Genomic DNA, 27,695 nt, shown 5'->3' on the forward strand with positions numbered 1-27,695 from the left:
AGTAATCCCATGTAATCCTGTTAAATTTAAATGTTCTATTATTTTAGTGTTCATAAAGACACACATTCTATATAGCACACTGTAAGAGTGCACTTGTTCACTAATTAATTCAGCTGTTTTCTGAAGGTTATGTTATAAATGTTATGCTAGTATTATTTGTATATTGAATTAGCTTTTTTATATTTTAAAGGGATAGTTCACCCAAAACTTGCATAGACAGCAATGCAACTGACATGTGCAGGGCCAAGAAAGGTAATAAGGACATCATTAAAATAGTCCATTTGACATCAGTGGTTCAACCTTAAAGGAGAAGTCCACTTCCAGAACAACAATTTACAGATAATTTACTCACCCCCTTGTCATCCAAGATGTTCATGTCTTTCTGTCTTCAGTCGTAAAGAAATTATGGTTTTTGAAGAAAACATTTCAGGATTTCTCTTCCTATAATGGACTTCAATTGTGCCCCCCGATTTTGGAACTTCCAAAACGTAGTTTAAATGCAGCTTTAAAAGGCTCTAAACGATCCCAGCCAAGGAAGAAGGGTCTTATCTAGTGAAACGATTGATCGTTTTTTCCGAAAAATACAAATTTGTATACTTTTTAAGCACAAAAAAACTGGTGTAGCATCCTCAGATGTTTTTCTCAAAAAACATAATTTCTTTACGACTGAAGACAGAAAGACACGAACATCTTGGATGACAAGGGGGTGAGTAAATTATTTGTAAATTGTTGTTCTGGAAGTGGAGTTCTCCTTTATTTTACAAAGCTATAAGAATACTTTTTGTGTGCAAAGAAACAAAAATAACAACTTTATTCAAAAATTTCTTCTCTTCCATGTCAGTCTCCACCTCACATTGTGAGTACCACAATGCATTCTTTGTGCACAAAAACTATTCTCGTAGCTTCATAAAATCCCTGTCTTTACAGAGTTACATTTTTGGGTGAACTGTCTCTTTAATTTTAATGTTTGTAAATATGTTTTATTTTTCAAACATTTTTATTTAGCTTTAATTTTAGCTTTCATCTAATTTTTCTTTCATTTTTTAAGCTTAAGTTTTTCATCTAAACTGTATAGCTTATTTTATTTCAGCTTTTTATTGTTTTATTGTTATTTGTCTTTCGGCTCATTTAAGATGGTAAATGTCTCTCTGTAAATGTAGATGATACATGTGAATGACAGCTCCTTTTTCTTGAGAACCAGCAATCGCCACAAGCAGCAGAAGCAAACATTAACTTCATTTGTTTGCCAATTAAGTGGATGCATTTGAAATATTGTTGCTTTTTACATAGAGATGGATACAATAAACAAGTAATCCAATGTATCTACTATTAAATTTCCATTTACTTTAGTGTTCATAAAGACACGCTTTAAAAAATATGATTAAAATTGCACATTCTATAAATCACACTGTAGGAGTGCAAACCACATTCGCACGCTACTGTATTTCAAACAGTATAGCGTTATACCAAGTTTAAAGGAGGTCACGACTGAAACGCCACTACTTACTCTTTCTTTTCCGCTTCCTTGCACCAGTCCAACTCCATTTCCCTTCATACAAGCATTTATTATAATGACTGGCTCAGAGGAGGTCTGTGTTTGTTTCTTGGCATGCAGGTGGGTGGCTATACATTCTCACGGGTACAATTTATCCTGGCACACAAGGCTTGGGTTCCTCCCATTGAGGTCATGTTGTTTTCTTAGATCTGCGAAAGTAATCTCCCATTGTTTCTCTTCTATATGCAATTCCATTCGATCATGTGGAAAACTGGGCTCAGACGTGACAGCTACGGGGAAAAGATGCAAATAACAGCCCTGAATCATCTGAGTTTTTCAGGCATTCTGTCACTGCGGTGACTTCTTGCCTTCCCAACAGGTCCCATGATGTGTGTGTGTCATTAGGACTGCCTATTAAACATGTCATCACAATGGCAGCACTAGAGCAGCCTGTCTCTTCGGTTATCACTGAAGCATATCCGAACTACGACTATGTGATGGGGTCCCTCAGCTCAGCGTACGCCACTGACTGCATCATATTCGGCTGCCGCTAGCATTAGTCTCCAATGACACGGGCTGTTGATGCCTTTTACGAAGAACACATATTCATTTTAAACAATTAGCAATCTATCTATCTTATGTTGTGTGCTAAAATAGTGTGGGTGGATTTAATCAATCAAACATGGCTAACTCATATCGACTCATATGGGCCGCTTTTGTTCAAACTAAGCGTTATTTCAAACGTCATTTGTACATGTCTGGGTCTTTCGGCAGGGAAAACATCAAGTAGACCAATGGAGTGCTTTAATGTGCCACATTTGAAGTGAAGGGAAGGAGAAATATTCTCCCCAGAGACTTCATGGATCATGAAAGTAGTTTGTTCCGGCTAAGCACTTTAATTAATTAATGATTAATTAGTGTTGATTTAACACTAAATTGAATCCAGATTTGGAAGTGAGGCCCAGTCATTGATTTTTATAACTCTTGGCCTACACTGAGTATGTGTGTGTGTGAGAGAGGAACGAAACAGAGGAATCATTTTTTTCGGTTTGTGAAAACTTTCAATATTGTGTAATTTAACACAATTAAGTTGGTAAATATAATGCCGATAATCAGTTTATGGATTGGCAGATGATGTTACACTACAGTACAATTAGTAATTATAACTATAACAGAGACATATTAGGTTAATGATACATATTATGCTAACCCTATCATTCATTTTGTATCACACTTTTATTGGCCACAATAAAAGGACACTCTAAAATGTGCAGTTTTACTGTATTGGGCGGGTCCAGGGGGGGCTGTGGGGGAACCAGTCAGTATCTGGTGTGACCACCATTTGCCTCACGCATTGCAACACATCTCCTTCGCATAGAGTTGATCAGGTTGTTGATTGTGGCCTGTGGAATGTTGGTCCACTTTTCTTCAATGGTTGTGCGAAGTTGCTGGATATTGGCAGGAACTGGAACACGCTGTTGTTATACATCAATCCAGAGCATCCCAAACATGCTCAATGGGTGACATGTCCGGTGAGTATGCTGGCCATGCAAGAACTGGGATGTTTTCAGCTTCCAGGAATTGTGTACAGATCCTTGCAACATGGGGCTGTGCATTATCATGCTGCAACATGAGGTGATGGTCATGGATGAATGGCACAACAATGGGCCTCAGGATCTCATCACGCTATGTCTGTGCATTCAAAATGCCATCAATAAAATGCACCTGTGTTCGTTGTCCATAACATACGCCTGCCCATACCATAACCCCACCGCCACAATGGGCCACTCGATCCACAACGCTGACATCAGCAAACCGCTCACCCACACGATGCCATACATGCTGTCTGCCATCTGCCCTGTACAGTGAAAACCGGGATTCATCCGTGAAGAGAACACCTCTTCAAAGTGCCAGACACCATCGAATGAGCATTTGCCCACTCAAGTCAGTTATAACGAACTGCAGTCAGGTCGGGACCCCAATGAGGATGACAAGCATGCATATGAGCTTCCCTGAGATGGTTTCTGACAGTTTGTGCAGAAATTCTTTGGTTATGCAAACCAATTGTTGCCGCAGCTGTCCGGGTGGCTGGTCTCAGACAATCTTGGAAGTGAAGATGCTGGATGGAGGTCCTGGGCTGGTGTGGTTACACGTGGTCTGTGGTTGTGAGGACAGATTGCAGTAGACAGAAGCTTCTAAGCACCTCCAAGCAGCGTTTATTGGTGATTTTATAGAATAAAGATTCTGCATTAAATTTTGAACAAGAATGTTTAGAGCCAGTTTGATTTTTTGATTTTTTTTTATTATTTGTCAACTTATGTTCTCAGAATTACTCAAATGTGTATGAATAAACTTTCTCTAACAGTGTACTGATGACTTTGTTGAATTGTTTTCACAAACTTTTGTTCTCTGCAGCAAAATGTATTGTAGGTCAAGGGGGTTGAATAATTTTGCAACTTTATATTTAGTTTTCTTTTTTTTTTTTTTTTTTTAAACAATCACTAGGATCAATTTCTCAATACTTATGACACTTTTTTTCAAAACTCTTCAGACAGTGATCACATCAGTAGTCTATGTGGGTGAAACTGTGGATCATTTATCATGGCTTTGGTGCAAAATGCATTCAAGTCCTATAGAAGCCGATTTACATATACACGTTTGCATACTCTTTTAAAAAATAAAATTCAAATCCTGGCCCAATGCAAAAATGAATAAGACAGCAATTATATACTCAGAATCTAAATACTCAAATACTATCAAGCCAATTAGATGTAACTGATTTAAGTCTTTTAATTTCATTTTCTGCTATTTCTACAAAAGGTGATTAATTTTATGTAATGCAGTCATGGAGTATGTAATGTACTGCAGCGAATTCTAAACAGTAGAGTGTGTTCTTGTTCTGTAAAGATATTTTACAAAAGAAAACATTGTATAATTATATCTGTTGGTCATTGTTTTATAAATGACAAAGTGTATTTGTTGGTTGATGAACTTTGCTACTGTTATAAAAGAATGAATTGATTTGAGACATGTATGAAGTGGTTTTGTAGTTTCAGTGCATTTTGAATGTGAAATTAACTGCTTGGCCAAGTTACAAGTTGATTAGGAGAACTTTGTGAAGAGTTTTGAAAAAAAAAAAACCTAAGTATTGAAAAATGTGTCCTAATGAAAGTAAAAAAAAAAAAAAAAAAAGCGAAGGATAAGTGCCATCTTATGGACATAAAGAAAATCGTGTGTAATGCCACGGTTTTGCACTAGTTGCCTATATATCCCTACAGTACAGTATATCCAGGACTGTGTATTCCCTGGTTACTGAGAACAGTATTTCCATACATAATTACTTATTTTATTAGGTATTGCAGTTTATCCTTTTTTTCCACAGTCATCTCCTATGGCAGCCTCTCGACTACGAACAGCACAGTGTGACTATTTTATTAGATCATTGAGCCTTTTCAAATCCTGTCCATATTTGTGTGTGATCACATAGCAAGTACCACAAAATTCTCCAAATTTTCTACCATTTTTGGTGAAGTAAAAAAAAAAAGGTAAAAATTGAAAACTGATCATACATGACCATGCAGTTACTTACTTACTTCTTCTTAAAGCTAAAGTGTATTTTTGATAAAATATTTTGGATCTTAGCTTTATTACACACTTTAGCTTCCATATTAAATCTTAACAGTATTACAAATTTGTAAACGGAGCCAGAAGGTTAACACATTTTGTTTTACGGATTGCAATGTTTAGGTTGTTGTGCGTTTTACTAATTTGCTAACAGGTCAGCAAATAAGACAGAGACTACAACAGTTTTCCAATTTATGAACTTGCAGCAGGTTTAGTCCTTATTTAGCAACTTAAAATTCATGTTTGAAGTATGAAATCCATAAAACAAAAACATGAAAGTCTGTTCAAGTAATGTTAACTACAAACATTATTTTATTTATAAATCCCGAAACATCATTAGGAAGTTCCCGAGGGAACCCACGCCTCAGACCTGCCAATTTCTTGTAGGTTTTAGTACTACAAACTGAACTGCTCTATAAAACACATGCAGTGTTGCTCAGAGCCTGGGTTATTATAACTCGGAAGTCCAGCAAAACATCAGTTAGCCAAGGGTCTCAGCGTCTAAAGTCCCCTTTGATTTAGGGAAGTGTGTGTGTGAGTGTGTGTGTACCTATGTAATTACACTCTTTGAAACTTCAAAACATCCTGTTATTTGCAGTGAAAAAAGGGAAATATATAAATAAATAACAAGCCTCGCAATTAAATGTTACTTCCTCAAGTTATTTTTGGAGGACATGAGAGGGAAATGCAAATTGTGTTTATGAGTCCCGCAATTGTATTTTTTTTTTTTAATCCAGTTATCCCCTTGAGGATAAGTACTGAGAGTAAGATGACAGTGTGCTGGCAGCTATTAGAGTTTCATCCTGAGAATTCCTCTCTGCTGTGTGACACCACCTACTGTGACAGAATTAAACCGTAATGAGTTAATATCTTCTTGGCTTTTATTGAGGTTATGAGTCACCTGCATCGTAATGCTCATGTGATGCAACGTCCATGTCTGAACCAGGTATGACTTGATTAAGACACGTGCAATAAATTCTCTTGGAACCCCTTTCAAATTAAGGGCCGTTCACACTGACAGGTGCTGTATTGGGATCAGCTACTCAACTGCGGTATCACATGAGCCTTACCTTCTGCTGCCATAGGTAGTAACCTTGTGTAATTGCTGCTCATTTGTGTAAACTGAATGCTAATTGCAAATGAATGACTTTTGGTCACTTTGCCGCAGCAAACCGCTGTTAATGTTTGTTTTTGCCTGTTTTAGTAGGTGTTCCTACTCAACTGATGTATAATTATCTGCACTTCCATTGGTTGGTATTGTTACTCATTCTCATAAAGAAACTTTCTGGAACTGAATGACTCAGGTCACCTTGTCAATGTAAACTGCTATGATAGTTCATCCAAAAATGAAAATTCTGTCATTAATTACTCACACTTATGTCATTCCAAACCAGTAAGACCTTCGTTCATCTTCAGAACACAAATTAAAATATTGCATAGCAACGCAACTACCACATTCAAGGTCGTGATACTCTCGTGAACGCGCACTGAAGGCTGACACGGAAGAAACAAAGTTGTTGAGTAAAGTAGTTATTTTTGTTTTCTTCGTGCACAAAGTATTCTTGTAGTTTCATAAAATTATGGGTGAACCACTGATGTCACATGGTGTAATTTAATGATGTCCTTACTACCTTTCTGGGCCCTGAACGTGATGTGTAAGAAGGGTCAGAAAGCTCTTGGATTTCTTCAAAAATATCTTAATTTGTGTTGTAAAGATAAAAAAAAAAGGTCTTATGGGTTTGGAACGATATGAGGGCGAGTAATTAATGACAGAATTTTCATTTTTGGATGAGCTATCTGTTTAACATTAAAGATTGTTGGCTGGCCACCATTACAATTCCACATGAATGTGTTTCTCAATCACCAAACATATCACCAATTTATGATGCAAAACTGATGTAAAACTTCCTGTGTATGTTTGTTCTTAATGAGTTTTTACTTGTCGTACAGTCTGACATTACTGACAGCTGAGATCCCACAGTGTGACAAGGCTTACAGCTGGAATCATGTTAGTACAGTATGAAAAGCAACAATCACAAATGACTATTATAAATTGTACAGTGTGGATCCAGCTTTACTTGTTTTTTTCTATATCTGAAAATCCTTGAAACAAAATTGAGAATACAGTAACTACATAAGATATGAAAGTTCGTTCACCCAAAAATGAAAATTCAGTCATTAATTACTCACCTTTGTTACGTTCCAAACCCGTGAGACCTCTGTTCATCTTCGAAACACAAATTAAGATATTTTTGAAGAAATCCAAGAGCTCTCTGACCCTCCATAGACAGCAAAGGTACATATACACAGCACATGCTGCTGACATAAAACCTGTACGCCGCGCTTTGTTTACTTTTAGAGGAAAGTGCACGTGTTGTGATCCCAGATAGCACACACATGTCTGCAAGATGTCTGTTAAAGATCACTTCGTCTGGAAAGGATCTGCTGTGTACAAACATCTAGATGTCTGTAAGATGTCACTTTTACATACATTCTAAATCAAAAACATTTTAAAGACATCTAATAGATGGAAAACGTCCTATAGACGTATTGCAGATGAACAGACGCTCTAAAAAAATACTTCCTGCGGATGTAAATGCAGACGTCAAATAGACATCTCTGAGACGTACCTTTGCTACCATTGATACTCTCCAATATGATGCTAGGGTGAGGGAAGAAGAGTTGTTGTTATTTTTGCACACAAAAAGTAATTTCGTAGCTTCATAAAATTACGATTGAACCACTGATCTCACATGGATATCTTAATTTGTGTTCCAAAGATGAACGGAGGTCTCACGGGTTTAGAACGACATGAGGGTGAGTAGAATTTTCAGAGTAGACAGAATTTTCATTTTTGGGTGAACCATCCCTTTAAGACTTGTTTTCAGAGAGTGCATCTTTAATATAAGGTAGGTTTAAACCTAAATAAGTGTGCTTTCACATTAGCACTTTTCATGCTGGTTCGTTTGACATCAGAGTTGGGTTCGCTTGGACAATGTGAACGCTGTTTTCTCTGGTGCGCAGCTGACCGTGCCCCAGTCCGACTAAAAAGGTAAGAACTCCGGTATGGTTCACCTCTAAATCACGGAAGTGAGCCGCTATTAATGTATGAATTATTCAAACTGTGTATTAATACGTTAACTCTCTTGCTTTCTTGATAAGAATGAATGTGGCGCTGCAGCAGAGAGAATTTGTATCTCATTTCTGCTCACAGAAATTGACTCCTGCGTTCTTTTGAACCCTTTACATTACGTTGTTACATTACAGTTACATTACAAATGTCTATTGGCGCTTTGGAAATAAATCAAAACTGTCAAAATCCGAAGAACAAAAATGAAGCGAGCAAGCATCCATTCATTCCGCCGTCTTCTAAATAGTCGTTACCTACTAACGGGGCCAAACAGCTGCCATTCAGGACTATAATACACAGTGTGAACACAAACAAGATAAGGTAGCAATCTAACTCATAAAAATAGTCATCTTTTAGTCACCCTCATGTTGATGTTTTGAAAAATGTTGCTTATACTTTTGGTGATCTTTGATTTATACTGTATGGATACACAGCCCAGATAACACAGGTACATCTGCAAGATGTCTGGTAAAGATCTCTTGATCTGGAAAGCATCTGCTGTGTACAAACGTCTGGCAGACATCTGTAAGATGTCAGTTTTACATACATTCTAAATCAGAGAGATCACGTCTTAAAGACATCTAATAGACATCTATTTGACATCTGATAGGAAACGTCCAACAGACATATTGCAAATGAGCAAACTACGTCTTGCAGATGTAAATGCAGACGTCAAATAGACGTCTCTGTGATGTACATGTGCTATCAGGGAGGAAAAGGTTGAGTAAATAATGACAATATTGCTTTAAAAAAAATGCATGCTCTGAAAATAATAGCTATGCATTTATTGTGTTTATTTCTCATTTTTTGTTATTATTTATTTATTACAAAAAAAAAAAAGCCCCAGAGAGATGACAGAAAAATGATTTGACACTGTAAACTTGCTTCACGCCTCATTAAATCTTGCCATCATCAGCGGAAACATCAGATTAACCTGCATGTGTTGATATGTCCACTCGCTCTGTCCTACTTACCTTTGTCTTCTGTCTGTTCAAACACCTTCAAAATCCATCCTTTGAAGTACAATGGGCCAACAAATAGAGAAAGACACTGAGGGAACGGGGAGCGGGAGTTGCTTAAAGGCATTAGAGAAGGGGAAGAAAAAGGAAAGGGGGGGGAAAAAGTACAAATTGAATTGCCATCTCTTCTCTGCACAAATGAAGGATGGAGTGGTGGCCGCTAATGTCCTTCGACAGCTAAAGAGGAATTACTGCCAGCTTGAATTTTTCTCAATTGTAATGCTGCTGTTGGTTCTGATTTGATGCCAAATACCCTCTTTTCATATTTGCTCGAAGCTACTAATTCAACCGAGCGTCAACAACAGCATTGCTATCAACACTATAATGTCTAGCTGTGCAGCACCATGTGCTTACGTCTGTGTTGCACATGAAAAATGGATATAGTGTAGATTATAAATCATTATAAAAACATACAAATAATAATTTCTCTATTAAATCAATTTCCAAAAATATTAACCACACACCATGTGCATTAGCAAACATTTTCAATGTTTTGATCGCTATGCTCGACTAAATTAATTAAGATTTAAGCATAATATTAACACATCTGAAGTAAACATATTTCTGCTCTTAACACAAAAAGGCTTTTAAGGTGGCAAAATTATGCTGCGTTAGACGTCAAATGGTGAGATAAATTATTTGAGCTTACAAGCTACTAATTAAATGCTCTTTGACAACCAATAAAACAACAACAACAAAAAAAGTTTTAATGAAGTAGATGAGCCAATAAATGCGTATTAGGAGCTTTCGGCAGGGTTGACATTATTGTCTATGATGACAGCTAATTTAGATTACATCCTTTAAGGAAATCTTTGCTTCCAAGAAAAATGTCATGGACGTTATCACCCAGTCCTCTTGTTTGAAGTTAAATAAATATGTTAGTTCTGATATTGGAACGAATTTAATTGGATCGGTGGTAGCTGAGTTGGTTTTAATAAAGAAGATTACGAACCCCTTTCACAACCTACCAAAAATAAAAAGGGGAAAAAAAATCTAATATTTGAATATTCCTTCACAGATTTCAAAAGAGTGCGAGAAGGAGAAAAAGCAAGTGATAAGGAGGAAAAAACTGACTGAAGGGGACAAAAAGAGGACACAATCTGCTGAGGCGCGCACAATGGCCTCAAGAGAGGTATCATAAACGACAATAACAAATAACAGCACCACACACACACATACAAACACGGATGAACGCACAAACACACTCACGTACGCTTCTCTCCTCACAAAACCTTCAGGATACAATCCTCAATTTGCAATTAAAAATGAGAAACTGGTCATATAAGCAAGAAAACGATTCATTTGACTTCAGTGGAATGCGCACACGCTCGCAGACAAACCACGCAGTGCACGGCAGTGGGTAATAGTTCAGTTTATTTGTCTTAGGTCACACATGCAGTGTGTTACAGTCAAGCTGTAGATGAATTCATACACGAAACCACAGAAAAAGGACAGCTTTTTTTCTTCCACGGCATGATGTTATTTAATCAGGAAGCTGAAAAAGAGAAAAAGACAAAGAAGGAATTAAATGTTCGCTGACTGGAAATGACATCATCATCTAATCATTATGAGAAGATCTCTATAGACTGAAAAGGTCATTCTGGAGTCTTTACAATTACCAAGAGCAATCACAGCTGCTGTACATTTCAATGCATTTTATCTGATTCATTAGCTAGTATTCTGCCTAGGCTGATGTACATGAACACTACATCAAGTAAAAGGAATGTTCCAGTTAGAATACATTTCAGTGCTTTTAAAGGAATCTGTTATGTAAACAAAACATTCTTGTTTGCTTGACTCATTTTTCATTCAGTGAAGATTTTGATGGCATTTCTTTTATCCAAACACTGACTATATAGCAACATACCCTTAACAAGCTAAGTTAACCCCAAAAGTTAACAGACACAAAAAATTGAATTTTGCTTTGCTGTAATTTTTTTGCGGGTATATTATATTACAAGAACAAAAACTTGTGCAACAAGAGTGAGTTTTGACAGTAATAGGTCTTAAATCTTACCTGTAAGGATAACCATGATATTTTGATCTGAAGATGGACAGAAGGAAGCTAAAGAAGAACACCACTAAACCAAGTCCAACAAGACAGATAACTGTAAAAAGAGAAAAACAAAAGCACAATGGGTGTCACTTTCTTAATTAGCTGAATAATGCTTACACTGATGAAACTTAATTAGTATGCTGCAGTGGTATTCTATAATGGGATTAAGCTGTTGGTGAAAATCGCTTTTCATGAACTTTGATCTAGGAGCTAATCCCAAACAGCCATCTTAAATTAAGCCATTACTAATGAATGAAACAATAATCGCTACTTAAATGCTTATAGAACATGCTGAGTCAGCTGCTTTGTCCCTCAGATGAGATAGTGCCCAAAATTTGATAACCTGCTGAATCACATTATAAGGTGATTTTAAAGATTAGTCAGTGAAGCCATAAACATTGCACTATTGGGGATTTAAAAAAAAAAAAAAAACAGCTGACTTTATCAAGGGAAATGAAATAAATCATCTTTAATACTGCAGCTTGACATATCCTTTGCCCAGTTCTCCAAGAGAATTTGTTAGAGTTGGTATGAATATGTAAAATCACACCCATTTATGCACTGCTATGACAAAGGCGATCTTATCGCATCCAAGAAAGTCCGAAAATCCCATCTTCAGCTTTTTTAGAACTCTGATTTGATAGTAAGTCACATTCTTTAACATTTGGTTGTAAAATGATAACCTACATTTAACAAGTTTATACAATTGCATCAATGGCCATTTTATTTTTCAGATTCATGGAAATCTATTTAAAATTTTCAAACATCAAAGCTAGCATTTGACAAGCTGTTCATTAAAAAAAATGCAAATGGAAGACTTATTGATTCTTTACTTTCAAGGCCCTGATATACTCAAAAGTTATTGGGAAAAATTGTTTTCATTCTTCAGTTATGGTGTAAAAAGAGGCGATTATTTTTTGGTACACTTATTTTTAGAAGACATTCACTATTAACTAAATTTTCCCTTAATAAGCACATAATTTGCTGCTTATTAATATATATTAGTAAGGTAGTTGTTTACAAGTTTAGGTATGGGGTATGATTAAGGGATTTAGAATATGTAGAATCATGTAGAATAAGGCATTAATATGTGCTTTATAATTACTAATAAACAGCCAATATACTAGTAATATGCATGCTAATAAGCATCTAGTTAAATGTGCATAATTTTCTCTAATCTAAAGTGTTACCTTATTATTATATATATATATTTTTTAATCTTTTCTTTGTCTATATCCAGGGTGGCAAACTCCGGTCCTGGAGAGCCGCAGCCCTGCAGAGTTCAGCTCCAACCCTAATTAAAACTTACCTGCCTGTTGCTTTCTAGTAACCCTTCAGACATTGATTAGCTTGTTCAGGTGCGTTTGATTAGGGTTGAAGCAAAACTATGGAGGGCTGCGCCTCTCCAGGACCGACGTTCGCCACCTCTGGTCTATATTCTCTTGGTTGTATATCAATAATTTATGTTCAGCACTGTTTAGTACAAACTGTGGGTGAAATGGGTAGACTTGACAGAGTCAGACATCAATGCTAAAATGCAAAAAAGATCATGAAACCTAGACAGTCGAAGCATCAAGATAAACGTCAACATCTGCACTGGCCAGACAAATCACCTGACTTAAATATTATCAAACCACCACTGACAGTTTTGGAGAGAATAAAAAATCAGTTTCTCTCCTTCAACATCTCTAATGCAATTGGCAGATGTTCAGCTTGACAGCATTTAAATGAGACTATTCCCAAGTTGTATAAATCTATGCTAAGAAGGTTGGTACCTGTATTAAAGGATAACTTTCCGAATTAAAATCTCCTAAAAAATGACTCACTCCTATGTCATCCAAGATATTTATGTCTTCCTTTCTTCAGTAAAAAAAAAAAAAAAAAAAAAAAAAAAAAAAAAGTTTTTTTGAGGAAGAAATTCCAGGATTCTTCCCATATAGTGGACTTTAATGGTGGCCAATGTAGTTTCAAAGGGCTCTACACGATCCCAGCCAAGGAATAAGGGTCTAGTGATCTAGGATCTAGTGAAACGATTGGTCATTTTCTAACAAAATAAAAATGTATATACTCTTTAATCACAAATGCTTGTCTTGCACTGGCTTGACCTCATGCATTGTGTAGTTTGTGGTTAAGTATATAATTTTATATATATATATATATATATATATACACACACACACACACATACATATACATATACATACACATATACACACACACACACACACTTTTTTTTTTTAGAAAATGACCGATCGTTTTGCTAGACAAGACCCTTATTCCTCAGCGGGGATTGTGTAGAGCCTTTTGAAGCAACGATTTGGACCTTCAGCCCATTGCCTCCCATTAAAGTCCACTATATGTATAAAAATCCTGGAATGTTTTTCTCAAAGTTCACTTACAGAACAAAAATTTACAGATAATGTACTCAACCCGTTGTCATCCAAGATGTTCATGCCTTTCTATCTGCAGTTGTAAAGAAATTATGTTTTTTAAGGAAATTGTTTCAGGAATTATCTGTGTATAGTGGACTTCTGTGGTGCCCACGAGTTTGAATGTCCAAAATGCAGTTTGAATGCAGCTTCAAATGATCCCAGCTGAGGAATAAGGGTCTTATCTAGCAAACCAATCAGTCATTTTCTAAAAAAAAAAGTATATACTTTTTAAGCTCAAATGCTCATCTAGCTCTGCCATGCGCATGCGTACTCTGTGCACTCCGGTTCAAGACAATTAGGGTATGTCGAAAAACTCCCATCTAATTTTCTCCTCCAAATTTAAAATCTTCCTACATCGCTGTTTTACCTTTTTTTGTAAAGGGCGTTTGACCTTCTTTGCATGTTCACTTTGTAATCACTGGGTCGGTACTTCTGCAGCGATGTAGGCTGATTTTGGCTGAAGTTGGAGGAGAAAAAATGGGTTGTATTGCCCCCGATTACACAGAGTACGCATGCACATGGCAGAGCTAGACAAGACGAGCATTTAAGGTTAAAAAGTATATACATTTTTCCTTTTTTTTCACTAGATAAGACACTTATTCCTCAGCTAGGATCCTTTAGAGCTCTTTGAAGCTGCATTTAAACTGCATTTTGGATGTTCAAACTCACGAGCACCATTGAAGTCCACTATATGGAGATAATTCCCGAAATTTCTTTACTCCTGAAAAAAGAAAGACATGAACATCTTGGATGACAATGGGGTGAGTTCATTATCTGTACATTTTTGGTCTGGAAGTGAACTTTTCCTTTAATTTCTTTTCAACTGAACGAAGAAAGACATGAACATCTTGGATGACATGGGGTATGTAAATTATCAGGAAATTTTTATTCTGGATGTGAACTAATCCTTTAAAAGCAAACGGTGATAAAACACCTTATATTATTTCCCAGGTGTGTTTATATTATCTTGACCAACCCTTGTTCTGGGTACAGAGAAGAAAGTCCTGGGTTCTTTAAAAACACAATATGGTTTGCAAAAGGCTTTGTGTGCGTGTGCGAGAGAGTCGGTGTGTAAGTAGTAAACATATTAAAGAGTGAGGCAGTGGCAGCTGCTGTTTAGCTGAATGAGAAGCTAATCAGAGCTTAATCAAAGTGTGTTAACCTCCTCAAAAGAAGGGCACCTCCAATTACACCACACCGCCAGTACTGTTCCTCTCCAGATTAGTCATCCAGAAAACACCCTCTTATCCTGGGATCACACCCTCAGAATACACACACGCTGAGTTTTTAATTTAAAGTTTCAGTATCTACTGAACTTCCCCGAAGACTTGTTTTCAAGGCTCCATGCGACAGCGTTTACTCCGAGACCTTGATGTTCTCGAGCCTATTATCATTTCCCTGACACGTTACACAAGCCTTCCCAGAAGACATGCGGTAGTAGCCACAAAAGGACTCTGCGTTATACAAAAAATGACGAACATGACTAACTGAGATGTGACATTTAAAAGCTGCTAAACATTTGCTTTCAGGGTCGTCTGTGTCGTAGGGTAACTAATGTGATGTTGCGGAATAACGGCACACTGGTGCAATCACATTTGGCTGACTTTCCTACAACTGGATGGAGCAGCTTGCTGTAAATGTTTCTGCGGGGGGAAGAGGTGTTTGAAACTAAAGCGTCGCTACTCTGACAATCTTCATTTAGCATCTTCCTATTTTAAATGCTTCGAGTCAGTGTGTTTCCATGACGACCGCTGGGTTTGATCAACCACTCACTGTGCAAGTATTCTTATTCTGCATAGTAGCAATTAACATTTTAAGTCACCAGAGGTTTATTCTGCAGCCTGTGCAAATGTACTTACTATTTTAGATGGAAGTAAAAATGCAAAAATGATCCAACAAATTTATATTAAAGGAACAGTTCACCTTTTTTAATTATTTTTATTTTGGCCATACAATGAAAGTCAATGGGATCCAAAATATCTGTTGGTTTCCATAGAAGTCACACAGGTTTGAAATGACATAAGAGTGAGAAAATGATGATAGAACATTATATACGTTTTCTTTCATTCAGTATACTTTAAAAGCTGAAAAATCTTTACCCTTTCTATATAAAAATACAGACTGTCATCTTTAGTTAAAGAGTATTTGTAAAACAGATTGGAGGATCATGTACATTTATGCTCCATGAAACATAAAATTTGCATGTATAGACTAAGTTTATTTATTGTTGAGGTATATCATCCTTGTTTATGATCAAAACATGCAGTTTATTACATTGCAGCTTTTTTATTATTAATTAGGGCTGTCAGTTTAACGCCCCTGGTGAAAAAACCAGCATATGCTGGTTAGGTATGTTTTGATGCTGGTTTTAAGCTGGTCCTTTGCTGGTTTATGCTGGTCATGTTGCTGGTCAAGGACCAGCATAAAACAGCAAAGGACTAGCATAAACGAGCATCAAAACATACCTAACCAGCACCCCAGGATCAAAACATACCTACCAGCATATGCTTGTTTTTTCACCAGGGGCGTTAATTAATTAGTTATGAAAAATAACACAATTAAAATATTTTAATGCAGTTAATGCGCTGGCCCCACCCCCAGACCTGTACATCATCTTATATTTCATAAAGTTGAACTGTTGACAAATATGATGCAGGGCAACAACTCTATAAATGCAGCCATGCCCCAAAATTCAAGATATTGGTGCAAAAAAATGCCTTTGTATATGTTTTGTCTCATATTTATATTTATCACATATCACGTGGGCAGCAAGAGCAATATGACACAAGTGCTGATTTTGATCTATTACAAGCTTAAATGTGATTTTATACAACAGTTTAGTAAATAAGAAGTTGATATTGTGTTATATTTTAAACACAATATCATGTGTTTTTGCTCAATTTTGCAGAGAACATATTACCTTTAAAGCCATGGCAGAATTGTTGTGCGTCTCCGAGCAAAACAGTGGTGATTAGTTTCTGAATGAATCCGCGTTTTGAACGAATCGTGTGAAGCAATGATTCAAAGGCCCGTTCATAAAGAGAGCCATTTACTTCATTCCAAAATGAATCAGCCATTTGAACGAATCGAATCGAATGAGTAAATGATTCATAAAGACATTTACTGCCACCTGCTGGCAGATTTAGTTTCTTATTTAGAGTACCATTTCATTAAAAAAAAAAAAAAAAAAAAAAAAAAAAACATTTTGTGGAACATTAAAGAAGATATTTTAAAGATTGTTGGTAACAAAGCTGTTTTGGTTATCAGTGACTTTCATTGTATGAACAAAAAAGACAGATGTTTTTACGTCTTATTTTATGTTCCATAGTTTACGTTAGGCCGGTACAGCCTAAATGTTTATGTGCAATTCATTTTATGTTGAATCAAACTAAATATTTCTTTCTAAAGCAACAATTTGTAATGTCTATTTGATACTTTATCTTTTAACATGGAAATAGCTTTAAGTAATCTTTTGTGGGTATTTTCACAGTCAAATTTATTTTGTGATTAATTAGATTAATCGACACATCATGTAATTAATTAGGTTAAAAATTTTACTTGACTGACAGCCCTAATATTATTATACTTTATCAATATTAAGACTTGTATGGCTTAATGTAACGTAAATGGTGTCGGTTACTGAAATTTGCAGTAGAAAACCCATGAAAGATTTACGTTATTTAAAAAAAAAAAAATCCACATCATTTTATACATATTTTGGATCATATTATTTCGATGACACGACATGCTTGCCCTCGGTGAGCCGCTGGCGCTACCTGTTGGTATTTTTACCACAACACAACTCAAAATACACAACTCGGAAATAAAATACTGATGCCACATTGTGTGACTTTTGGTTGTAATTTTCAGTCGAAGGGCAACAAGAGAATCATTGCAAGTCTACTACTTTACTAGTGATAAGAAGAGGAGAATTTTTTTTTTTAAGATGCCTGTGGACAAATAAGACTTCCTGAAGACTCATGTCTTTGTTCTCTCCATTTTAGCCCTAAATGACCACAAAGGGCAGAAACAAGAAATGCTAGATGCCATCCTGGCAGTGTTGCCAAGTCCGCAATTTTTCCCGTAGAACTGGGCTACTTTAAAACTGTTGCTGCAGGTTGAAGTGACCACAATAACATGATATTTATCCCCTGGAATGCAAATTTTACCAGGGAAACCCAGCCAAAAAACGTGTATTTTACCCCACGGAACGCAATTTTTAACCGGGGACCCCACTCAATTGGGTTAGTTTTGGGCTATTTTTTTAAGCAGCAATTGGGTGGGTTTTTACTGTGAAATCCTGGCAGGATGTAAACATGCTGACACTTGTTGCAGATTTCATTCTGTATCTGGGGGCGTTTAGACTCCTTGTGGGGAAAAAAATCGATGGTACAGCATTTGGTTTAAGCCTACGCTAATATTTATTGCCACCTGTAAGTCCTTCAGTAGCCTTGGTCATTGTATCAGTATTTTATTTTTCTGTTCGGGTAAAAATAGCAACAGGTAGCACCAGTAGCTTAAGGAGTGCACCCATTTCAAGTCAGCAAAATAAAGGTGACCCCCATAGTCTAATATATGTATAAAACAATGTGGATTTTTAAATAACGTAAATCTTTCATGGGTTTTCTACTACATATTTCAGAGAAAGCCATACAAGTCTTAAACCCGGGGTTTCATTTAACACATACCAAACATCTAGACCACCTATCTGCTGCAAATCCACTGGCCTCATCCTTTTACCTTGTTTTTATTCTTTTAATACACATCTGCTTCCTGGACTAATCATTCATAACTTTTGTGTTGCTAAACACTGAGTCACTCTTCTCTAGCTTTTGCACTAGTTTTTACTAGTGCGTGTTTTATTTTCTTCTTAATGGCACAGCATACAATAGTTTGCCTTTGGCTATGCATTAAATATAATTTTTATGATGATGAGCCTAATAAGATCCTCCATCTGCTTTCTTTACAAATGCATTTAATGCTGTATAATGGGCTATTCCCTCTAAACTGTCTGTCCCAAATGTATTAATATGCTTTATAAATGTATTCTTAGCATGTTAAGGAATATTCAGAGTCAAATTCTAGCAACAGCATCTGTAGCATGAAATACTGGCTGCTCAAACAGTAAATTGTTGACAGAAAATGTATGAAGCAACCACTGTCTACCACGTAGACTTTTGCTATTGGTGATTAATTCTGTCTGAACCAGTGGTCTGAGTTTTGGGCTGGGCTATTAGTTTATCTGACCAATGACAGATGGGGAGCAGCATTATTTCTGCAATTACCCACTTAACCTGGAATATTAGTTTAATTATAAGAGCCTTCAATGATTATTGACTATTTTGTGAACTGAGCAAAACAAAAACAGAAACTCAATTTAGTTGGAAGGCGGTGGATAAGATTTTCCTGCATATAGGTCGACTTCTGTAAACCTGTTGGAAAAAGTCAATATCTATTACAGTCTCACACAGTGTTGCATTACTCAAGCATTTTACAGTGTATTGTTATGACTGGTGCAAAAAAACAAAAGCAATTTTTTTTTTTTTTCCTTTTTTTCCTGTTAGGTAATGAACTGCATACAAACTCTCTGCCTTGATGATCCATCAATGCAGCATGCTGGAATGTTTATCTCTGGTCGCATTAGCAAATGTGTTTGTAAATTAATTAATCTACTGTACATAGGGGAAATAATAGAAAAAAATAGCAGTATAATAATAGTTTCTGTATGGTGTCTGACACAGTGCCTGTTTTGGAGGTGACCAATGATGCCAAGATGTTGAGGCTGCGCATCCCACAGAATGTTTATTAACCAAGAACCAATTAGGTTTAAGCTCGAGTAGACTTCAGCAATGGTAAATTGGAAGATTCTGCATCCTACTGTATTTTCAATGAAAATGCATCGGTATAAATATTGACTATTGGCTGTTTTAGAATTGCAAAAATTGCAATTTTTAAAAAAATGTTCTAGCAATCCCCTGTGGCAACCGTCTATTTTTACATGCAAATTAAATTTGCAGCAAACCTATTTAAATATACACTACAGTTCACATGTTTGGGTTTATTTATAATTATCTACTTACTATTATAATTTTGTATAGAAATTAATACTGTTATTCAGCAAGCACGCATTAAATTGTGCTAGTAAAAGTGCCAGTAAAGACATTTATAACATTAGAAATAATTTCTATTTCTATTATTATTTATCTCTCTCTCTCTAGACTATATAGTCATAGCAGTTAATTGACACCTGTATAATATAACTAGGCATTTTAGATCAAAACAGGCATTTTAGTCTAAACATATTCATTAATTATAACTTGAGAATATTATTTAATATACAAGTGTTAATTAACAGGTCTGATAAATATATATATATGTATATGTATGTATGTATGTATATATATATATATATATATATATATATATAAAAAACTCACAGCAGTTAATTAACACTACTTGTGTGTATATATATAGAACGAGTTGAAAATAGTTGTTTTAGTTATTTTATTATTCATTACTAATGAGAAGTAGTCTTCATAATGTGTGAGAACTAGTTTTGTAGTAGTGCAATGTTTTTTTTACACCTAAATAAATAAATAAATAAATACATAAATAAATAAATAAGTTAGTTGCCACCCCTGAAAACCAGAGCTTATTCTAATTGAGCATTATATTATATTATATTATACACATGTTGGGTTATATATAAAATAAAATAAAATAAAATGCTTCCTCAAAGTTTCCTCATCGGGACCAAAAACGTCCCCACAAGGACAAGGATTTTGGATATCACAATTTTTAGATTATGCAGAGTATACCTAAACCAACCAACCACACACACACACACACACTTTGAATAAGATGTGGCTGGCATAATATTAATGAGTAAAAACTACACAAAAAATACAAAGCACTCAAGACACATTACAGAAGCAAACACAGATTAATTCAGACACTATATCCTTATGAGTAAGTTCATCTTTGTGACATGCCCTTAAAAGCACAAGCATATACATGCATGCATATGCATGACACACACGCATGTATCTCATCAGAGTCAGAACTTATTACTCTAACCCCATCACATAAATTAGTCAGTGTGGCCGTCTCATGTACCTCCAGTGGTTGACAGAGGGTCACCCAGCAGCGCCTACAGAGCAAACATCTGCTTAGCTGCAGGGTCTTCCTCTCTCCTCTCACACCTCAAGTGAAGTGCTTCAAGATGGGCATGCAACCCTCCTTTCTTTTCCCTCTCTCTACGTATAATCTATTCATCCTGCAGTCTCTTTCTCTGTTAAATGACCTCTCGCCCCGCCAAACGTTTCTAAGACTGACTGATGAGATTATAATAATGTAGATTCATATATGCATAATGGTCAATTAACAGTGACAGGTGTAGGAAAAGCCCAGTGCTGGGGAGACGAGGTGCCACCGTCGGTTTAATTATCCGCGGTGCTAACGTGACCTCTGACCTCCGGGCCACGGCCCTGGTGTGGCGGATGATGGCCGCGGCAAATTTGGGTGGCGTAGGGGAAAATGTGAGACACAACCTCTGGAGAGAGGAAGTCAAGAAGGTGTGTGAGCCCGTTAATGTGAGCTTTACGAAGGATATGAATCATTTTAAAACATCCACCTGTGTAGATCAAGTCTAATCTTATATAAAAAACTGTGAAAACTGTGAAACCCTAGATTTGCATTTCCTGAAGGAAATACTAGAGCTTACTGTAGGATTTAGGCTTTGGTTCGGTGTAAATGAAATGCCACATCAGATCTGCTTTAGACCTTGCTAATGCATGAGAATCACAATGCGACACCATCTTTGGAGTATAAAGACAGCTATGGATTAGGGATGTGAATTTTTGAATTTCACAACTACTCTATTCAGTATATGCAATCCAAATATCCAATACAGCTGTTTGAAAAAAGATTCAAAGGGAATTACAAAGAGAATTCATTAAATGTATATTTAATATGAATATGTTTTATATATACTGCACACTACTGTAACAAATTGCAGTTAGTCAGATTCATTTTCATTTGATTATGCCAACATAAATCGTGATTATCATCATGACGGCTATTATCCAGATTGCTGGATATGCATCTGCAAGAATTATAAAAAGAAAAGACTGAATTACAATTCATTATGTAGATAAAATGTTAAAATGTAATCAATGCTTAATTTCAAACTTATGCTCTTTCAAAAACTTTTCTAAAGCACAGTATTTAAACTAAATAGCACAGGTACTCTAAAAAATTAGTCCATTATCAATCCAAATATTCATATTTCAAGATTGGTGAATTATTGGTTAAAATACAATAAAATAAAATAAAATAAAATAAAATCTACAAATTAGGTCTGTGAATATTTGGATTAGCAATCAAATTGATTAACAATTCACTGGTTTTAATCTGATTCAAAGCTTTTTTTTTTTTTTTTTTTTTTTGCATATTCAGAATGATCTGATACTATCATTCTGTTTGGGTCAGTATAAGTAACTCAATCCAAATATCCATATTTCAAGATTAATGGATTAGTGGTTAATTTAAAAAATAAAAAAATAAAAATAAAAATTCTATAAAATGGAAGAAAATAAATGCTACAGATTACACAACTATTTGGTTTAGTTTAAGTAATTTAATCCAAATATCAATATTTAAATATTCGTGGATTATTAGTTAAAATAAAATGAAATAAAATAAAATGAATCAAATCTGTAAATTACGTCTGTGAATATTTGGATAACCAATCAAATTGATTAACAATTCACTGGTTTTAATCTGATTCAAAGCTTTTTTTTTTTTTTTTTTTGCATATTCAGAATGATCTGATACTATCATTCTGTTTGGGTCAGTATAAGTAACTCAATCCAAATATCCATATTTCAAGATTAATGGATTAGTGGTTAATTAAAAAAAAAAAAAAAAAAAAAAAAAAAAAAACTATAAAATGGAAGAAAATAAATGCTACAGATTACACAACTATTTGGTTTAGCATAAGTAATTTAATCCAAATATCAATATTTAAATATTTGTGGATTATTAGTTAAAATAAAATGAAATTAAATAAAATGAATCAAATCTATAAATTAGGCCTGTGAATATTTGGATAACCAATCAAATTGATTAACAATTCACTGGTTTTAATCTGATTCAAAGGTTTTTTTTTTTTTTTTTTTTTTTTTTTTTGCATATTCAGAATGAACTAATACACAACTATTTGGTTCCATATCAGTAACTCAATCCAAATATCTATATTTCAAGACTGATGGATTAGTGGTTAAAATAAAATAAAATAAAATAAAATAAAGATTAAGGCTGTGAATATTTGGGTTATCAATCAAATCAATGATCAATTTGCTGGTTTTAATATGATTCAGAAGCCTTTTTATTTATTTATTTTTTGCATATTCAGAATGATCTGATACACAACTATTTGGTTCAGTATAAGTAACTCAATCCAAATATTTATATTTCAAGATTGATGGATTGGTGGTTAAAATAAAATAAAATAAAATAAAATAAATAAGTAAGTAAGTAAATAAATAAATTTCCTGGTGTATGTTTTACAAGAATTTCCATTTTATTTTACATGTTTAATTCAGAGTTACTTGCTGTTTCACTGTAATTATTTATGAAATTTACTAGCAGTCCTACACCAGTGCATATATATGGTGGCAAGTTAAAACCCATACAAATTGTTTCATCGCTTTCATAAGAAGAATGCACATTAAGATATAATTATATTCACTATATTAGGTCCAATTAGGTAATTCTGTTCAACAAACAGAATCATTCTAAATCAGCATTACTTCCATTTCCACTTCAATTAAAACAGGTTTGTGTATTTTGAGTGGTATTTAACAGGAGTTAATAACACAAGTAGGGTTAAAAAAAACAACATGTGCACCACATTTAAATGGAGCTACGTATTCACGACCGCTGAAACTCCAGCCTTACACACGATCACCCACACAAACACAAATTGCAATTACCACAATTATACACTTATGCTGACACACACATACAGTAATTATAAGTATTTGTCTCCCAGCGTACTGCATAAAGAGCTCGCGTCTTTTTCTGAGCGGTCTAAAATCAGAAACAAAAAGCACTCCCCTTGTTTGTCAAGGAGTTTGAAACTAAGCCAAAAATAACTCATCATTTACATAACTCAGCATTTACATATTACCCATAATTCATTCCATTAGCATATCAAAGCTGGGGATGACTCTTTGGAGGTGGGACAGAGGCCATCACATTAAGTGGTCTCCACAGCTAATGCAGTGATAATACATGGAAAGCTATTCGTCTATCAGAGACTGGAAGCGATGCTTGTCTTTATGGGAACCCCTGAGAAGCACTTCGAGAAAGGGAATGAGAACGAGTTTGATGTGAGAAGCTCAGAGGAAACAAAAAAAAGACAGTCATGTAACGCAAACTTGTAAGTGGGACAGAGACTCAAGCTGGAGGTGATACCAGGCCACACACACACATAGTGTATGCAAGATGCATACTCACGCTCATAGTTATCAGCAGCCAAACACACACTTGAAACCACAACACAATAAAACACACAATATCAATATGCAAAGGAAAAGTAAGCTGCTTTTGATGCTTTTATGCCACTGAAACCATGACTATGAAAAGCATACATCTAATTGACGCCTTTTCAACATACTGAAAAATGCTCTTTTTGAGAGAATCATAAAAATAAACTAGACTTCTTTTGCACTGTGTGACTGGTGCTTGCCCTTGAAAGACTCAAAGCCAAGATGCTGAGGTTGTGGGTGGTTAGCAGGCCATTTACTGGGTGTTTATTCAACTGTGCACTTCGACTTTAAGAAAATAAACTCTCCTAAAAACACCGTTCACACTTCCACTAGTTTGTTTAATCTGATGTCCAACAGTGGATGTATAATTTCCTTTTCAGAGTCATTTTTACCACATTTCAACTGATATTCTGTGGTGGAAATGACAGGAGTGGAAATTACTACTTTTTCATTTCTGGAATACAATGGCCAACTCCTTTATCTTGATCATTTCAAACTTGTAGTAGAATTTTAGCATAATTTGATACTGCGAAATAACACAACAGATATATTCTGGTTATATATATTTACCTTGATATCTCTTTGGTTTCTTCACACAGCAAACATGTCATTTAATGCTAGGCTTGTGGCAGAGAAGATACTACTGGATGTAAATAGTAAGGAAGGTAATTAAGTATACTAACTTAAGAAATTCAGTGTGGTGGAAAAGAAAATGAACTGTGGGACAGATGCCATTAAATAATTAAACGGATCCTATTATGCTCTTTTACAAAGTCTTGGTTTTTTTTTGGGGGTGTACTAGAACATGCTTTCATCCTTGGTGGTTCGAAAAACGCATTATTTTTTAACATAATTTACATTATTACAATACATTTCTCCCAGCCTGGCACAAATGGCTCGATTAGTTCCGGGTTTAATGAAGGCCCGCCTCCCGAAAAATGAAATGTGTTGTGTTTGGCTAGACTGTGTTTCAGTACTGCCACACCCCTTGCCAAAGCATATCATGGTGCTAATTTATTTAATTATTTACATACTTAGTTTCATTGCCTGAAACCAGCTCCAGCATAAGGCTAAAAGCAGCCTAATGTTTTTAATATGACTTAATTTGTATTTAACATGACAATAGTTGAATAAAAACACTGTAAGTTACTAATTATAATGCTTACATTTTCTAAGTTATTCCAAAAGCAACTACAGAAAACGAGCAGAAAACTCGTATTTACAACAGTATTTAAACATATGCAAATTGGCTTGTATTATACATAAAGTTTTAACATTATCAAAGAACATAATCACTGATTAGCCTAGTCTAGTGCAAGGTTACGCATATTAAAAACACTCGCGTTATAAGTGAAGCTATCTACACTGTATGATGAATAAATGTCTTACCACACACTGCACACGTCGCGGCGCATTACAGCTCTGACGTGGCCACCGGAGCTGATCGTCACTCTAGTCAATGCCTGTGTTTATACCAGCTGCGACTCGGCATGTGTTTCGACCCCCTGTACTGCACACGTCTGTGGCACGTTATGGCTCCGACGTGGCCACCGGAGCTGATCGTGGCCACTCTAGTCAATGTTTGCGTTTATACCAGCCATGCTGCGGCTCGTCGAAGCGTCCCAGAAACTGCTCTCTGCGCTGCATTGCTAAAGTTAGGCTAATCCCCCACCTCGTCTCTACCCACCCCCCAACCATTTGAATTTTCATAGGCAGGATTTATTTTAATGATATTCTAATGGGCCACACTGTGACATCACAACACCTGGAAATCAACGCTGTAGTCTAAACACGCCGTTCGTTTTAGTTCTTGAAAAGGGATTGTTTTTAAAACGAAAAATCTCCCTTTGGAGTGCACTTTGAAATTTGTAACTTTGTAGAACTTTTTTTATGCCCAAACATACACACCACACACTAAACTAAAACACAAAAAGTGAAAAAGCATAATAGGACCCCTTTCAAACAAACAAACAAATAAATAAATATCATTATTATTATTATTATTCACATTAAATATTTAAATGGTTTATAATTACTTCACTGTTCACTCTACATCATCAGTTTTAAAACATACAATAAAATAATATTCTTATAATGTATTGTCATGCCCTAAGATTGGTCTGGATCTGAGATCTGGGAAAATCTGGTAGCAAATATAATTTTTTAAAAAAGTTCCAAGGCAGTTTAAATGAGTTTTAAACTGTATATTAATCAATCAGTTAATCTAATCAATAATTTTGAAATCATTATAATATGCTGATTTGTTGCTCAGTTTTTAATCAGTTATCGTCGGTGCTCAATTATTAATAATGGTTCTTATTATCAGTGTGGAAAACAGTTTTTGCTGCTTACTTTTTTTTTTTCTGAAAACCTTGACATTTTATTTTTTTATTTTTATTTTTTTATGATTCTAATTAATAAATAGAGAGTTAAAAAGAATTTATTTGAAATAGAAATCTTCTGTAATATTATAAATGCCTTTACTGTCACCTTTGAGCTACTTACAGTTTTTTTTACAATCACTAATACACATTTCTCAATACTTAGGTCACTTTTTTAAAACTCTTCACACAGTGAGCACAACATCAGTCTATGTGGGCTAAATTGTGAATAATTTATCATTGCTTTGGCACAAAATGCATTCATTGACGACATCTGTCAAATTACATGAATTCTTTTATCACTTTGACATAAACACCACCAAAACTTTATGTATAATACAAGCCAATTTGCATATGTTTAAATACTGTCTTTAAAACTGTTAAACCTAAGTTCAAAACTTAGCACAGTGAATAAGTAATATAACAGTAATATCATATATAAATTATTCTAAATGAAAAAAATTAAAGCAGTTGCAAGTAGCTGAACATGTTCGTGTTAGTCTTTCACTTTCATTGCCATCTATACAAAAGGGAAAAACTTAGGAATAATTTTGTACTGTAATGTAAATATGGGGCATGTAACATACTGCAGTGAATTATAAACAGCAGAGAGTATCATTCTTGTTTTGCAGGGACATTTTACAGAAGAAAACACTGTATAATGCTACCTGTTGTTAGTGTTTTTTAGGTTGTGTTATGAGTGATAAAATGTGTTTGGTGCTAGTGTTATGTTAAAATGAGTTGATTTTAGTGCATTTTGAATGTGAAATGTACTGCTGTGTCAAGTTGAAATATGGTTAGGAGAACTGCGTGATGAGTGTTGAAAAAGTGACTTTAGAGAAACATGTCCTAGCGACTGTAAAAAACTGCAATGCATCTTTGCTGAATAAGAGTTTTATTTTTATTACTAAACTTTTATTAAATAACTTTCAACTGCTTATGTAAAAGAGCTTGAAGTTGAATAAACATTAATTACATCAGGGACAAGTGCAAGTAGATTAAAGT

At 35.1% G+C, this 27,695-nt stretch overlaps 1 protein-coding gene across 1 annotated transcript in view; it reads right to left on the minus strand.

The window, feature by feature from the left end:
• Nucleotides 1-10,630: 10,630 nt before the first annotated feature.
• The window catches only part of tusc3 (tumor suppressor candidate 3), a 99,570-nt gene continuing 82,505 nt past the window's right edge, over nt 10,631-27,695 (minus strand). The window contains exons 9-10 of the mRNA XM_051114080.1: nt 11,286-11,376; nt 10,631-10,763 (exon numbers count right to left, since the gene is read on the minus strand). Coding sequence (XP_050970037.1) covers nt 10,748-10,763; nt 11,286-11,376 — 107 coding nt within the window. The 3' untranslated portion in view covers nt 10,631-10,747. The remainder of the gene's footprint in view (nt 10,764-11,285; nt 11,377-27,695) is intronic.

The sequence above is a fragment of the Labeo rohita genome, chromosome 1, assembly GCF_022985175.1.
Source record: "Labeo rohita strain BAU-BD-2019 chromosome 1, IGBB_LRoh.1.0, whole genome shotgun sequence".
In the NCBI taxonomy this organism is placed as follows: Eukaryota; Metazoa; Chordata; class Actinopteri; order Cypriniformes; family Cyprinidae; genus Labeo; species Labeo rohita.